The sequence below is a fragment of the Melanostigma gelatinosum genome, assembly GCF_949748355.1.
Source record: "Melanostigma gelatinosum genome assembly, chromosome: 19".
NCBI classification, from domain to species: Eukaryota; Metazoa; Chordata; class Actinopteri; order Perciformes; family Zoarcidae; genus Melanostigma; species Melanostigma gelatinosum.
Genome location: NC_136652.1, coordinates 22,495,033 through 22,512,439, shown reverse-complemented (window position 1 = coordinate 22,512,439; position 17,407 = coordinate 22,495,033). Strand labels below are relative to the sequence as shown.

At 49.0% G+C, this 17,407-nt stretch overlaps 1 protein-coding gene across 1 annotated transcript in view; it reads left to right on the top strand.

Annotated features, from left to right (window-relative positions):
* The window catches only part of LOC306792924 (pleckstrin homology domain-containing family G member 3-like), a 30,987-nt gene that overhangs the window by 11,977 nt on the left and 1,603 nt on the right, over positions 1 to 17,407 (top strand). Inside the window, exons 4-19 of the mRNA XM_079290292.1 lie at positions 3,872 to 3,972; positions 5,687 to 5,756; positions 5,848 to 5,894; positions 7,808 to 7,958; positions 8,037 to 8,168; positions 8,252 to 8,434; positions 8,972 to 9,064; positions 9,331 to 9,417; positions 9,889 to 9,922; positions 10,535 to 10,636; positions 11,896 to 11,928; positions 12,091 to 12,101; positions 12,306 to 12,566; positions 13,617 to 13,772; positions 13,943 to 15,428; positions 17,099 to 17,407. The exon at positions 17,099 to 17,407 is cut by the window's right edge and continues 1,603 nt beyond it. Coding sequence (XP_079146418.1) covers positions 3,872 to 3,972; positions 5,687 to 5,756; positions 5,848 to 5,894; positions 7,808 to 7,958; positions 8,037 to 8,168; positions 8,252 to 8,434; positions 8,972 to 9,064; positions 9,331 to 9,417; positions 9,889 to 9,922; positions 10,535 to 10,636; positions 11,896 to 11,928; positions 12,091 to 12,101; positions 12,306 to 12,566; positions 13,617 to 13,772; positions 13,943 to 15,428; positions 17,099 to 17,407 — 3,256 coding nt within the window. The remainder of the gene's footprint in view (positions 1 to 3,871; positions 3,973 to 5,686; positions 5,757 to 5,847; positions 5,895 to 7,807; positions 7,959 to 8,036; positions 8,169 to 8,251; positions 8,435 to 8,971; positions 9,065 to 9,330; positions 9,418 to 9,888; positions 9,923 to 10,534; positions 10,637 to 11,895; positions 11,929 to 12,090; positions 12,102 to 12,305; positions 12,567 to 13,616; positions 13,773 to 13,942; positions 15,429 to 17,098) is intronic.

The following is a 17,407-nucleotide window of genomic DNA, read 5'->3' as shown; positions in this document are numbered from 1 at the left end:
ACAGTGAGACGCGGACAGAGTGAGACGCGGACACTCGTCCTGCAGACACAGTGAGACGCGGACAGAGTGAGACGCGGACACTCGTCCTGCAGACACAGTGAGACGCGAACACTCGTCCTGCAGACACAGTGAGACGCGAACACTCGTCCTGCAGACACAGTGAGACGCGGACACTCGTCCTGAAGACACAGTGAGATGCGGACACTCGTCCTGCAGACACAGTGAGACATGGACACAGTGAGATGCGGACACTCGTCCTGCAGACACAGTGAGACGCAGACACAGTGAGACGCGGACACTCGTCCTGCAGACACAGTGAGACGCAGACACAGTGAGATGCGAACACTCGTCCTGCAGACACAGTGAGACGCGGACACTCGTCCTGCAGACACAGTGAGACGCGAACACTCGTCCTGCAGACACAGTGAGACGCAGACACAGTGAGACGCGGACAGAGTGAGACGCGGACACTCGTCCTGCAGACAGAGTGAGACGCGAACACTCGTCCTGCAGACACAGTGAGACGCGAACACTCGTCCTGCAGACACAGTGAGACGCGGACACAGTGAGATGCGAACACTCGTCCTGCAGACACAGTGAGACGCAGACACAGTGAGATGCGAACACTCGTCCTGCAGACACAGTGAGACGCGGACACTCGTCCTGCAGACACAGTGAGACGCGGACACTCGTCCTGCAGACACAGTGAGACGCGAACACTCGTCCTGGAGACACAGTGAGACGCGGACAGAGTGAGACGCGGACACTCGTCCTGCAGACACAGTGAGACGCGAACACTCGTCCTGCAGACACAGTGAGACGCAGACACAGTGAGACGCGGACAGAGTGAGACGCGGACACTCGTCCTGCAGACAGAGTGAGACGCGAACTCTCGTCCTGCTGACAGTGAGACGCGGACACTCGTCCTGCAGACACAGTGAGACGCGGACAGAGTGAGACGCGGACACTCGTCCTGCAGACACAGTGAGACGCGGACACTCGTCCTGCAGACACAGTGAGACGCGGACACTCGCCCTGCAGACACAGTGAGACGCAGACAGAGTGAGACGCGGACACTCGTCCTGCAGACACAGTGAGACGCGGACAGAGTGAGACGCGGACACTCGTCCTGCAGACACAGTGAGACGCGGACACAGTGAGACGCGGACACTCGTCCTGCTGACACAGTGAGACGCGAACACTCGTCCTGCAGACACAGTGAGACGCAGACACAGTGAGACGCAGACACAGTGAGACGCGGACACTCGTCCTGCTGACACAGTGAGACGCGAACACTCGTCCTGCAGACACAGTGAGACGCAGACACAGTGAGACGCGAACACTCGTCCTGCAGACACAGTGAGACGCGGACAGAGTGAGACGCGGACACTCGTCCTGCAGACACAGTGAGACGCGGACACTCGTCCTGCAGACACAGTGAGACGCAGACAGAGTGAGACGCGGACACTCGTCCTGCAGACACAGTGAGACGCGGACAGAGTGAGACGCGGACACTCGTCCTGCAGACACAGTGAGACGCGGACACTCGTCCTGCAGACACAGTGAGACGCGGACACTCGTCCTGCAGACACAGTGAGACGCGGACAGAGTGAGACGCGGACACTCGTCCTGCAGACACAGTGAGACGCGGACACAGTGAGACGCGGACACTCGTCCTGCTGACACAGTGAGACGCGAACACTCGTCCTGCAGACACAGTGAGACGCAGACACAGTGAGACGCAGACACAGTGAGACGCGGACACTCGTCCTGCTGACACAGTGAGACGCGAACACTCGTCCTGCAGACACAGTGAGACGCAGACACAGTGAGACGCGAACACTCGTCCTGCAGACACAGTGAGACGCGGACAGAGTGAGACGCGGACACTCGTCCTGCAGACACAGTGAGACGCGGACACTCGTCCTGCAGACACAGTGAGACGCGGACAGAGTGAGACGCGGACACTCGTCCTGCAGACACAGTGAGACGCGGACACAGTGAGACGCGGACACTCGTCCTGCAGACACAGTGAGACGCGGACACAGTGAGACGCGGACACTCGTCCTGCAGACACAGTGAGACGCAGACACAGTGAGACGCGGACACTCGTCCTGCTGACACAGTGAGACGCGAACACTCGTCCTGCAGACACAGTGAGACGCAGACACAGTGAGACGCAGACACAGTGAGACGCGGACACTCGTCCTGCAGACACAGTGAGACGCGGACAGAGTGAGACGCGGACACTCGTCCTGCAGACACAGTGAGACGCGGACACTCGTCCTGCAGACACAGTGAGACGCGGACACTCGTCCTGCAGACACAGTGAGACGCGGACACTCGTCCTGCAGACACAGTGAGACGCAGACAGAGTGAGACGCGGACACTCGCCCTGCAGACACAGTGAGACGCAGACAGAGTGAGACGCGGACACTCGTCCTGCAGACACAGTGAGACGCGGACAGAGTGAGACGCGGACACTCGTCCTGCAGACACAGTGAGACGCGGACACAGTGAGACGCGGACACTCGTCCTGCTGACACAGTGAGACGCGAACACTCGTCCTGCAGACACAGTGAGACGCAGACACAGTGAGACGCAGACACAGTGAGACGCGGACACTCGTCCTGCTGACACAGTGAGACGCGAACACTCGTCCTGCAGACACAGTGAGACGCAGACACAGTGAGACGCAGACACAGTGAGACGCGGACACTCGTCCTGCAGACACAGTGAGACGCGGACAGAGTGAGACGCGGACACTCGTCCTGCAGACACAGTGAGACGCGGACACTCGTCCTGCAGACACAGTGAGACGCGGACAGAGTGAGACGCGGACACTCGTCCTGCAGACACAGTGAGACGCGGACACAGTGAGACGCGGACACTCGTCCTGCAGACACAGTGAGACGCGGACACAGTGAGACGCGGACACTCGTCCTGCAGACACAGTGAGACGCAGACACAGTGAGACGCGGACACTCGTCCTGCTGACACAGTGAGACGCGAACACTCGTCCTGCAGACACAGTGAGACGCAGACACAGTGAGACGCAGACACAGTGAGACGCGGACACTCGTCCTGCAGACACAGTGAGACGCGGACAGAGTGAGACGCGGACACTCGTCCTGCAGACACAGTGAGACGCGGACACTCGTCCTGCAGACACAGTGAGACGCGGACACTCGTCCTGCAGACACAGTGAGACGCGGACACTCGTCCTGCAGACACAGTGAGACGCAGACAGAGTGAGACGCGGACACTCGCCCTGCAGACACAGTGAGACGCAGACAGAGTGAGACGCGGACACTCGTCCTGCAGACGCAGTGAGACGCGGACACTCGTCTTGCAGACACAGTGAGACGCAGACAGAGTGAGACGCGGACACTCGTCCTGCAGACACAGTGAGACGCGGACACTCGTCCTGCAGACACAGTGAGACGCGGACACTCGTCCTGCAGACACAGTGAGACGCGGACACTCGTCTTGCAGACACAGTGAGACGCAGACAGAGTGAGACGCGGACACTCGTCCTGCAGACACAGTGAGACGCGGACACTCGTCCTGCAGACACAGTGAGACGTGGACACTCGTCTTGCATGGAAACATTTAAAGAGTAAAAAAACTAAAAAAGACTGCTTTTCTGTCCTAAAATCAAAGTGCAGAGACAAACTTCAGATGTGATCACTTGAATCTGCGCGTTGATCCAAACAGGAAGTAATCAGTTTATAGTCAGAGTCAACACTGCCCCCTGCTGGACTGGAAGAGACACACAGTCTTTGATTTGATTATTTTTCTAACTGGTGATTGTGATGTTTAGTGAAGTAGATCTAGTAAATAATTAAATCAAGATCATTTGTCCCCCCAGGACTACCTGGCTCACATCATCGATCAGTGCGATCTGTCCATCCGTCCTGAGCAGGTCTGCTTTCTGTTTGGAAACATCGAGGACATCTACGAGTTCAACAGGTGACACGACAGCAACATGAACTCTAACACGCAATCATAATCAATAATAATCAATAACACGCAATCATAATCAATACTAATCAATAACACTCAATCATAATCAATAACACTCAATAATAATCAATCATAATCAATACCAATCAATAACACTCAATCATAATCAATAACACTCAATCATAATCAATAACACTCAATAATAATCAATAACACTCAATCACAATCAATAATAATCAATAACACTCAATCATAATCAATAACACTCAATCATAATCAATAATAATCAATAACACGCAATCATAATCAATAATAATCAATAACACTCAATAATCAATAATAATCAATAACACTCAATCATAATCTAACACTCAATAATAATCAATAACACTCAATCATAATCAATCATAATCAATAATAATCAATAACACTCAATAATAATCAATAACACTCAATCATAATCAACAACAATCAACACTCAATCATAATCAATCATAATCAATAACACTCAATAATAATGAATAACACTCAATCATAATCAATAATAAGCAATACCACTCAATCATAATCAATAACACTCAATCATAATCAATCATAATCAATCATAATCAATACCACTCAATCATAATCAATAACACTCAATCATAATCAATCATAATCAATCATAATCAATAACACTCAATCATAATCAATAATAATCAATAACACTCAATAATAATAAATAACACTCAATCATAATCAATAACATGCAATCATAATCAATAACACTCAATCATAATCAATTATAATCAATAATAATCAATCATAATCAATAACACTCAATCATAATCAATAATAATCAACACTCAATAATAATCAATAATAATCAATAACACGCAATCATAATCAATAATAATCAATAACACTCAATAATAATCAATAACACTCAATAATAATCAATAACACTCAATCATAATCAATAATAATCAACAACACTCAATCATAGTCAATAACACGCAATCATAATCAATAATAATCAATAACACGCAATCATAATCAATAATAATCAATAACACTCAATCATAATCAATAACACTCAATCATAATCAATTATAATCAATAATAATCAATCATAATCAATAACACTCAATCATAATCAATAATAATCAATAACACTCAATAATAATCAATAATAATCAATAACACTCAATAATAATCAATAACACTCAATCATAATCAATAATAATCAATAACACTCAATAATAATCAATAACACGCAATCATAATCAACAATAATCCATTTGGTTTGTTTTATTCTTCATGATATAAAGCGGTGAACTGGTTTTGTATGACCTTTATTTAGACTTGAGAACAGTGATGAGACAGCTCCACCTGCTGGTCAGGTGACCTCATTACACTTCCTGATCATCTTCACTCTCAACTTATGAAACATTTAAAATTATATTAAAAAAATTCTGGTCACATGATCTTCAACAGCTGATCAGTTGTCATTAAATTGTAGATGTTTAAATTTCCTCGTTTAGATTGAGATTCAACGTTATTGTCGTTGGATAAGTGCAACGACGTGCAGCTTTAGCATCTGACCAGAAGTGCAAACAGAAGGTGCAATGTGCTGCTGAAACAATCATTTCATATTTTAATCACGATTTTAATGTTTGCTGAACAATCGAAGTGTAGTCGTGATGTCGTGGTGATGGTGACGAGTGTTTCCTGTCCTCAGCGAGCTGCTTCAGTCTCTGGATCTCTGTGACAACGACCCCGTCGCCGTCGCCAGGTGCTTCGTCCTGAAGGTGAGCGATAACGATGATGATGACGATGAAGAACAGCTGAGACTCTTCATCCCTCTGAACCAGACTCAATCTTCATTCTGTTTCTTTTCAGAGCGAATACTTTGAGATCTACACACAGTACTGCACCAACTACCCAAAGTAAGTACAGTCCACTACGGTCCACTACGGTCCACCACGGTCCACTACGGTCCACTACGGTCCACCACAGTCCTCTACAGTCCTCTACGGTCCACTACGGTCCACCCCAGTCCCCTACAGTCCTCTACGGTCCACCACAGTCCTCTACAGTCCTCTACGGTCCACTACGGTCCACCCCAGTCCCCTACAGTCCTCTACGGTCCACTACAGTCCACCCCAGTCCCCTACAGTCCTCTACGGTCCACCACAGTCCTCTACAGTCCTCTACGGTCCACTACGGTCCACCCCAGTCCCCCACAGTCCTCTACGGTCCACTACGGTCCTCTACAGTCCACTACAGTCCACTACAGTCCTCTACAGTCCACTACAGTCCTCTACAGTCCACTACAGTCCACTACAGTCCTCTACAGTCCTCTACAGTCCTCTACAGTCCTCTACGGTCCACTACAGTCCACCCCAGTCCCCTACAGTCCTCTACGGTCCACTACAGTCCACCCCAGTCCCCTACAGTCCACTACGGTCCACTACGGTCCTCTACAGTCCACTACAGTCCTCTACAGTCCTCTACAGTCGACTACAGTCCTCTACAGTCCACTACAGTCCACTACGGTCCTCTACGGTCCACTACAGTCCACTACAGTCCTCTACAGTCCACTACAGTCCACTACAGTCCACTACGGTCCTCTACGGTCCACTACAGTCCACTACAGTCCTCTACAGTCCTCTACAGTCCACTACAGTCCTCTACAGTCCACTACAGTCCACTACAGTCCTCTACAGTCCACTACAGTCCACTACAGTCCTCTACAGTCCACTACAGTCCACTACAGTCCACTACAGTCCTCTACAGTCCTCTACAGTCCACTACAGTCCTCTACGGTCCACTACGGTCCACTACGGTCCTCTACGGTCCACTACGGTCCTCTACGGTCCACTACAGTCCTCTACGGTCCACTACGGTCCACTACAGCCCACCACAGTCCTCTACGGTCCACTACGGTCCACCACAGTCCACTACGGTCCACTACGGTCCACCCCAGTCCCCTACAGTCCACTACGGTCCACTACAGTCCACCCCAGTCCACTACGGTCCACTACGGTCCACCCCAGTCCCCTACAGTCCTCTACGGTCCACCACAGTCCTCTACAGTCCACTACGGTCCACCCCAGTCCCCTACAGTCCACTACGGTCCACCACAGTCCTCTACAGTCCTCTACGGTCCACTACGGTCCACCCCAGTCCCCTACGGTCCACTACGGTCCACCCCAGTCCCCTACGGTCCACTACGGTCCACCCCAGTCCCCTACAGTCCTCTACGGTCCACTACGGCCCACCCCAGTCCTCTACGGTCCACTACGGCCCACCCCAGTCCTCTACAGTCCACTACGGCCCACCCCAGTCCTCTACGGTCCACTACGGTCCACTACGGCCCACCCCAGTCCTCTACGGCCCACCCCGGTCCACTACGGTCCACCCCAGTCCTCTACGGTCCACTACGGTCCACCCCAGTCCTCTACGGTCCACTACGGTCCACTACGGTCCACCCCAGTCCTCTACAGTCCTCTACAGTCCTCTACGGTCCACTACGGTCCACCCCAGTCCCCTACAGTCCTCTACAGTCCTCTACGGTCCACTACGGTCCACCCCAGTCCCCTACAGTCCTCTACGGTCCTCTACGGTCCACTACGGTCCACCACGGTCCTCTACGGTCCACTACGGTCCACCACGGTCCTCTACGGTCCACTACGGTCCACTACGGTCCACCCCAGTCCCCTACAGTCCTCTACGGTCCACTACGGTCCACTACGGTCCACCCCAGTCCCCTACGGTCCACCCCAGTCCCCTACAGTCCTCTACGGTCCACTGTTGCCCTCCTGTCTCCCCGCTGACGCTGTTGTGTCTCTTGCTGCAGCTCGGTTGCCGCTCTGACCGAGTGCATGAGCAGTAAATCTCTGGCGAAGTTCTTTCGGGAGCGTCAGGCGTCGTTGAAGCGCTCGCTGCCTCTCGGCTCATACCTGCTGAAACCCGTTCAGAGGATCCTCAAATACCACCTGCTGCTCCAGGTACGACATCAACACAGCTGTTATTAGCATCCGGGATCATCGTGATGAGGATGATGAAGATGATGGTGTTTCCTGCAGGAGATAGCGAAGCACTTTGACCCTCAGGAGGCGGGCTATGAGGTGGTGGAGGAGGCCATCTACACCATGACGGGCGTGGCCTGGTACATCAACGACATGAAGAGGAAACACGAACACGCCGTCAGACTGCAGGTCAGCCACAGTACTCTCTGCTCACAAAGTACTCGTTTGAGGTACTTGTACTTGAGCCAACATGGAACTGTGTTTCTCTTCAGGAGGTTCAGTCTCTGCTGCTGAACTGGAAAGGTTCAGACCTCACCACCTACGGAGAACTGGTTCTGGAGGGAACCTTCAAAGTTCACCGTGCCAAACACGAGAGAACGCTGTTCCTGTTCGACCGCATGCTGCTGATCACTAAACGCCGCGGAGAACATTACGTCTACAAGACGTACATCTCTGTGAGGAACGCTGCACCCACCACACGACCACTTATCAAGTCAAGACATGGAGCAACGTCTCCAAGAGTTCACGTAGAGGAGGGTCGCTTTTAACAGCAGAACGATATTTAAACTAGTGCTGGGCAACGATTCAAATATTTAATCGTGATTAATTAATCGTCGTCTCCAGGCAGAGCAGCGGAAGCCTTTTCTCTACGGCAACCCTGAAGGGACATCATATCTCTAATGCAAAACCATAAACATGAGACAGGCTGACTACAGGATGTTTGCTGGCTTTATCCCACTGTTCTTGTCATCCTCTTGTTATGTATATGTTTGTCTCTTGTCTTTCAGTTTAATAAAAAAAAGTTTTTTGTTTTTTAAAAATTTAAATAATGCGTTAACGCGCGATAAAATAATTGTCTGCGTTAATGAATGAATGCGTTAACGCGAAATTAACGCGTTAACTTGCCCAGCACGCATACATTTTCAAACACTGCAGAAGTAAAACCAGACAAGAAACCAGATGTTTGTTTGTTAATGTCTGTGTGGTTTCAGTGCTCCACTCTGATGCTGATTGAAAGCGCCAAAGACTCTCTGAGCTTCAGTGTGACTCATTACAAACATCCCAAACAGCCTCACACCGTTCAGGTGAGATCATCTACACCTGTTCACCTGCTCACCTGTTCACCTGTTTACCTGCTCACCTGTTCATCTACTCACCTGTTCACCTGTTCACCTGTTTACCTGCTCACCTGTTCACCTGTTTACCTGCTCACCTGTTCATCTACTCACCTGTTCACCTGTTCACCTGTTTACCTGCTCACCTGTTCACCTACTCACCTGTTCATCTACTCAACTGTTCAACTGTTTACCTGCTCACCTGTTCACCTGTTCACCTTGCTTCATGTTTCCAGACGAAGACGGTGGAGGAGAAGAAGCTGTGGGCTCATCACATCAAACGCATCATTCTGGAGAACCACCAGGCCATCATCCCACAGAAGGTCAGACACCACCAACACCAGTGTACACTCCAGTATACACTCTAGTACACGCACCAGTACATGCACCAGTGTACACTCCAGTATACACTCTAGTACACGCACCAGTACACACACCAGTATACACTCCAGTACACGCACCAGCGTACACTCCAGTACACGCACCAGTGTACACTCCAGTACACGCACCAGTACACGCACCAGTATACACTCTAGTACACGCACCAGTACACGCACCAGTGTACACTCCAGTACGCGCACCAGTACACGCACCAGTGTACACTCCAGTGTTCGCTCTAGTACACGCACCAGTGTATGCACCAGTACACGCACCAGTGTACACTCCAGTATACACTCCAGTACACGCACCAGTACACGCTCCAGTGTACGCACCAGTGTACGCTCCAGTACACGCACCAGTATGACCAGTATCAGCATCAAAGGTAGAAATGATTGTTGTCTTGTGTGTTTCAGGCGAAAGAGGCCATCTTGGAAATGGATTCCATATGTAAGTTAATGTTGAATGTTTGTATTAAAAAGTGTACAAATGTCCGTCCTCCCTTATGGTGTTCGTCCGTCCGTCCTCGTGGTGTCCGTCCGCCCTCGTGGTGTTCCTCCGTCTGTCCTTGTGGTGTTCGTCCGTCCGTCCTCGTGGTGTCCGTCCGCCCTCGTGGTGTTCCTCCGTCTGTCCTTGTGGTGTTCGTCCGTCCGTCCTCGTGGTGTCCGTCCGTCCTTGTGGTGTTCGTCCGTCCGCCCTCGTGGTGTCCGTGCGTCCTCGTGGTGTTCGTCCGTCCGTCCTCGTGGTGTCCGTCCGCCCTCGTGGTGTCCGTCCGTCCTCGTGTTCGACCGTCTGTCTTCGTGGTGTCCGTCCGTCCTCGTGGTGTTCCTCCGTCCGTCCTTGTGGTGTTCGTCCGTCCGTCTTCGTGGTGTCCGTCCGTCCTCGTGGTGTTCGTCCGTCCGTCCTCGTGGTGTTCGTCCGTCCGTCCGTCCGTCCGTCCTCGTGGCGTTCGTCCGTCCGTCCTCGTGGTGTTTGTCTGTCGTGGTGTTTGTCTGTCGTGGTATTTGTCACATGAACTGTGTATAACTGAATGTCGATGTTCTCACCTGTTCTCACCTGTAGACCCTCCCAGGTATCGGTACAGTCCTGAGCGGCTGAAGAAAGCTCTGTCGTGTCAGTCTGATGAGTTTCCACCAGACGGTCGTCAGGGACGACGACAGTCCGGTAAACACAAACAACTTGAACTACTTCCTGTTGATAGATGTGATGAAGTACTTCCTGTTGTTAGATGTGATGAAGTACTTCCTGTTGATAGATGTGAAGAAGTACTTCCTGTTGATAGATGTGATGAAGTACTTCCTGTTGATAGATGTGATGAACTACTTCCTGTTGATAGACATGATGAACTACTTCCTGTTGATAGATGTGATGAAGTACTTCCTGTTGATAGATGTGATGAAGTACTTCCTGTTGATAGATGTGATGAAGTACTACCTGTTGATAGATGTGATGAACTACTTCCTGTTGATATATGTGATGAACTACTTCCTGTTGATAGATGTGATGAACTACTTCCTGTTGATAGACATGATGAAGTACTTCCTGTTGATAGACGTGATGAAGTACTACCTGTTGATAGATGTGATGAAGTACTTCCTGTTGATAGATGTGATGAAGTACTTCCTGTTGATAGATGTGATGACGTACTTCCTGTTGATAGATGTGATGACGTACTTCCTGTTGCTAGATGTTTTGAAGTACTTCCTGTTGACAGATGTGATGAAGTACTTCCTGTTGATAGATGTGATGAAGTACTTCCTGTTGATAGACGTGATGAAGTACTTCCTGTTGATAGACGTGATGAAGTACTTCCTGTTGATAGACGTGATGAAGAACTTCCTGTTGATAGACGTGATGAAGTACTTCCTGTTGATAGACGTGATGAAGTACTACCTGTTGATAGATGTGATGAAGTACTTCCTGTTGATAGATGTGATGAAGTACTTCCTGTTGATAGATGTGATGACGTACTTCCTGTTGATAGATGTGATGAAGTACTTCCTGTTGATAGATGTGATGAAGTACTTCCTGTTGACAGATGTGATGAAGTACTTCCTGTTGACAGATGTGATGAACTACTTCCTGTTGACAGATGTGATGAACTACTTCCTGTTGATAGACGTGATGAACTACTTCCTGTTGATAGACGTGATGAAGTACTTCCTGTTGATAGATGTGATGAAGTACTTCCTGTTGATAGACGTGATGAAGTACTTCCTGTTGATAGACGTGATGAAGTACTTCCTGTTGATAGACGTGATGAAGTACTTCCTGTTGATAGACGTGATGAAGTACTTCCTGTTGATAGACGTGATGAAGTACTTCCTGTTGATAGACGTGATGAAGTACTTCCTGTTGATAGACGTGATGAAGTACTTCCTGTTGATAGATTTGTTTTCATTTGTTTCTGTTTTCTTCTTTAGAGCCGATCAAAGAAATACTGAAGAGCAGCAAAGGTACGACTTCACTGACACTAATACTTAATTATTACATCAAGAAGTCAGATAATATAAGAATAATATTAATAAAGATAATATTAATAATTTTAATAATAAAATGTCTAACCAATCAGACATGTCTGCTTCTCTTCTTCTGCTTCTGATTCGCCTGTTGATCAGTCATCCTGAAGGTAAGAAACATGAACTGATGTCTTTAATACTCCTCTTCCTTCCTACTCCTCCTGCTCTTCCTCCTTTTCCTCTTCTTCCTCTTCCTCCTACTCCTTCGTCTTCCCCCTCTTCCTACTTCGTTTCCCTCCTCTTCCTTCTTCCTCCTCCTCTACATTGTGCTCAGCATTGTGTGTGTGTGCGGGGTGGGGGGTGGGTTGTTCCAGAGGGGGAGGGTCTCTCTCTCGCTGGGCGAGTGTGAGGAAGACCATGTGGAAGAGGAGGAGCCCTGCAGCAGGAAAGACTCAGTAGAGCGACTGATCTCGGTGTATGAAGAGGAGGAGGAGGAGGAGGAGGAGGAGGAGGACTTCACCGGCTCCGTTCTGGCCGCCGTCTCCTTTTGGGCCCAGACTCTGTTTCCAACAGGCGTTACCATGGTGACGATCTCCTTCCTGTTTCCTCCATCCTCGCTGCAGGTCCCTAACACAGTAAAGGGACCGTCGCTCACTGCCGGAGCTCTCGGTTCTGCTGCATGAGCTTCATGTGGTGAACTAACAGCAGCTGAGCTGAAACCTCAGAGACCTTCAGTTCAGCTTTTATTAACATTCATTTAATAATGTGCTGACTATGCTGTTCTTTGCTGATTCAGATATTTTCTTAGAACTATAATTAGCAGCATACAAATAACATTTAACTAACTTTAACTATTGAACATTATGTCTCCAAAACAACAGAACCAAACTCAAATCAAAATATCAAAGTGCTTCAAATTAAATCAGATCATTTCACTCATCGTTATCATTATCATCATTATTATTATTATTACCATTATCATTATTATTATCATTATCATTATCATTATCATCATTATTATCATTATTATTACCATTATCATTATTATTATCATTATTATTATCATCATTATTATCATTATTATTACCATTATCATTATTATTATCATTATCATTATTATTATCATCATTATTATCATTATTATTATCATTATTATCATCATCATTGTCATCATTATTATCATCATCATTGTCATCATTATCATCATCATCATTATCATCATTATTATTATCATTATCATCATTATTATTATCATTCTTATCATTATCATCATTATTATTATTATTATTATTATTATTATCATCATTGTCATTATTATCATTGTTATCATTATCATTTTTATCATTTTTATCATTATTATCATTATTATTATTATTATTATATCAAACATGTTCCACTTTGAGGACCGTAGCGCCATCGTGTGGTGAAGAGGAGGATTGATTCTCCTCTGGTGCTGAAAAAAAGATGTAAAAGCTCCAGAAACAAATGTTTCCGACTTCTGAAGCTGAGACGGAGATCTGAAGAGCTTCAGGATTCTTGTTGCTCATTCGGTCTGTAATGAAGTAATGAAGACCCAAACGAAAACCACGCCTCCTTCCTGTGGCACTTCTTCTTCCTCTCTCCCCCAAGAACAGGATGGTTCTGTGGTTTTTGGGTTTAGATGTTTGTTGATTAATTAAAACTCTTTAAACTTTTTGTTCTGCATCTTTTTAACGTCTGCCGTCTTGTGTTTGTTGAAGGAGGCAGACAGAGGCGGAGTCTCCTCTGAAGGCTGCAACGAGAAAAATGACCCACTTCCTGAAGAAGACGAGCCAGGTGGAACCGGACCGACGTGTGAGCCGGTAAATGATAGCACAACGGACGACTCGCAGGTTTACCAGAATCCAGCAGCTTTCCTGCTTTAGTTCTTCAGTGACGTAGAGCTGGTCTCAGTTCTTAAAGCTGTTCAGCTTTGTTCAAACTGATAAAACATTCCAGTTCTAATCATTCATCCTGTCTTGGACTTGTCTAGCCCTCCACGGATAAGCTGTCACAAGAGAAGACGTCAGAGTCTGAACCAACTGAGATCCCTGAACCAGAACCCTCCTCCGATCTGGACAGTTTGTCTGCTACTCGTCCCGGGATCTCAGCGTCCCCTCAAAGGTCAGAGGAGCAGAAACCTGAAGGAGATCCAGAATCCACGGAGCAACCGTACTCTGCCGCACCTGATTCAGACTCAAAGACCTTGAGTAGCGGGGAATCCTCCTCCTCCGAGGATGAGGAGGATGCGAAGGAGGCGCCGGTTAAGGAGGGTGAAGCCGCCAGCATCCTTCCTTCGTCTGTCCTGGACAAAGCTAGCGCCATCGCTCAGCACTTCACCCCCAGCATCAAACGAGGCACCCTGGTCCAGGACGACACCCGCTCCCTCGGCTGCACGTCACCGCGGCTACTCAGCAGGACCGGCAGCAGCCTCAGCCCCGAACCTGCCGAACGGATGTTGAGGCTCAACAGTATCTGTTCTGATCCCGCAGAGACCTTCGGCATGACAGATTTGACCCTGCTGTCTCCTCGGGACGACAGCATCTTCGACGCTGACCGAGGCATTCGGCGGAGGAGGAACTCCACCCTGTCCACACAGGACCAGCTGCTCATCGGCAAAATCAAGAGCTACTACGAGAACGCCGAGAACGAGGATGCCACCTTCAGCCTCCAGCGCAGAGAGAGTCTGACCTACATCCCCACTGGGCTGGTCAGGAGCTCAGTCAGCCGGCTCAACAGCATCCCGAAGGATGAAACCGTCCAGACGAATCCCTCCACCTCCACCACATCCTCCGGTCTGGAGTCGAGCTCGGCTTTACCCACGGATACCTCGGGTCGCATGGTCTCTAGTGACTCTTTGGACTCTTTCAGGTCTGATCCAGAAGATTCAGAAGACAGCCGCTGGTCCAGATCGCAAAGCTTGCAGGACAATCCATCTGAGGACGAAGAGTTCAGATCTTCCTCTGAAATGATCACGATCTGGCAGACGATGGAGCGAGAGATTGACCGATCTCAAAGCGACGGCGGAGGGCGCAAACAATCCCAAGAAGCTCCGAGAGGAACCGGCATCAGCCTCTCTGTCAAGACCTCAAACACCAGCTGTGACGAAGAGGGCAGAGCGTCTGACCTCAGCACCATCACTGAGGAATCCACGAGTCCTTCGCCCCTCAGGCTCAGATCCTCCGGCGTGAGTCGGACAGGAAGTCTGAAGGACACCCTGAAGGTGTTTGGGGACGAGGCCATCGGCCTCAGGGCTCCGGTTCCTCGGGTCGCCCGGCTGAAGGCGGGGGGGGGAACGGCCGACGAGGACTCGAACGAGCTGGACGACGTGGACAAGACCAAGAGCAAAGTCCTCAATCTGGCCCGCCAGTACAGCCAGCGGATCAAAACCACCAAACTGGTGGTCCGACAGCGGAGTCAGGGAGTCCTGATGGGCAGGAGGACTTTATCCTGTGTGGTGGAGGAGAAGGAGGCTCCAGGTACTGTGATGTTCAGGGTTCTGTTTCTCAGATATCAACTGTCAGGGTCCGCCATTGATTTTGAGTTTGCACAAATTAACAAACTTCATTTTAATTCACGACACAAGTCACTTAAATACTGATTTAAATGAGCAGTAAAGTATTTAAAGAATATCAGAAATTGGGATGTAGAAATGGGGATTTGAGGAAACATCAAAAAGGAGTTTACGATAAAGATGTAATATTTAATTAAAAAGGAGTAAAAGTGAGTGAAATACAAGACGGAAGAAAAAAGGCCTTAGGATAGATATATATATAAACCAGAAGGATTATTCTGGTTTGTTCCTAGTTAGTTAGTTGATTATTTGGTTGGTTGGTTAGTTAGTTGACTTAGTGAAATCAAAACATCAAAAACGTATATATTAAAGATTACAGTCATTTAGCAGACGCTGTTATCCAAAACGACTTACAATAAGTTTCCATTCACACCCTGATGGCAGTGACACCTGCCGATCACGTTCATTCACGTTCCGTCACGTTCCGTCACGTTCATTCACGTTCCGTCACGTTCATTCACGTTCCGTCACGTTCATTCACGTTCCGTCACGTTCCGTCACGTTCATTCACGTTCGGTCACGTTCATTCACGTTCCGTCACGTTCATTCACGTTCGGTCACGTTCATTCACGATCCGTCACGTTCATTCACGTTCCGTCACGTTCATTCACGTTCCGTCACGTTCATTCACGTTCATTCACGTTCATTCACGTTCATTCACGTTCGGTCACGTTCCGTCACGTTCATTCACGTTCGGTCACGTTCATTCACGTTCCGTCACGTTCCGTCACGTTCCGTCACGTTCCGTCACGTTCGTTCACGTTCATTCACGTTCGGTCACGTTCATTCACGTTCCGTCACGTTCCGTCACGTTCGTTCACGTTCGGTCACGTTCCGTCACGTTCATTCACGTTCCGTCACATTCGTCACGTTCATTCACGTTCATTCACGTTCATTCACGTTCATTCACGTTCCGTCACGTTCATTCACGTTCATTCACGTTCATTCACGTTCATTCACGTTCCGTCACGTTCATTCACGTTCCGTCACGTTCCGTCACGTTCCGTCACGTTCCGTCACGTTCCGTCACGTTCATTCACGTTCCGTCACGTTCATTTACGTTCCGTCACGTTCATTCACGTTCCGTCACGTTCATTCACATTCCGTCACGTTCATTCACGTTCATTCACGTTCCGTCACGTTCATTCACGTTCATTCACGTTCCGTCACATTCATTCACGTTCCGTCACGTTCATTCACGTTCATTCACGTTCCGTCACGTTCATTCACGTTCCGTCACGTTCATTCACATTCCATCACATCCCACACCGTCGGCTCAGCTACGGGAGACATTTTGGGGTGAAGTGTCTTTGCTCAAGCACACATCGACATGCGACTAGCGGAGCCGGGGATCAAACAGCTGATCCTCTGATTGAAGGATGGCCCTGCTCTCCACTTAGCCACCAGTCGCCCACCAGCACAAGCTGGTCGTTTTATCAGTTCTGAGAACGTTGTGAGTCCAGCGGGTCCAGAACCTCCAGCAGTCAGAGGATCAAACAGAACGCAGTGAAACTAAGACTCAATAGAGAAAACCTGGAATAAAAAGGTAACTTCTCGATGTTTTCTGTTCTGCAGGTAAACCCAACCAGACTCTGCTGGTTTCTCATAACCAGGCCAGCTCTCTACCGCTGAGCCCCGTGGACCAGATCCAGAGTCTTTCCTGCAGCTCGGCGGTCGTGGATCCGGGTCGAGCTCGCTCCCGCAGTCCTCTGAACCCCCTCAGCGCCCCCCCTCCCATCGAGGGCTTCGACTGGCCCGACGTCCGAGAGCTCCGCTCCAGATACTCGGACCACGGCCGCCCCCAGAAGAGTCCCGTCGGCCGGAGTCTCTCCATCCCGGAGCAGATGTTTGACGGAGGTCTGAGGAGGCGCTCCAGCTGCTCCT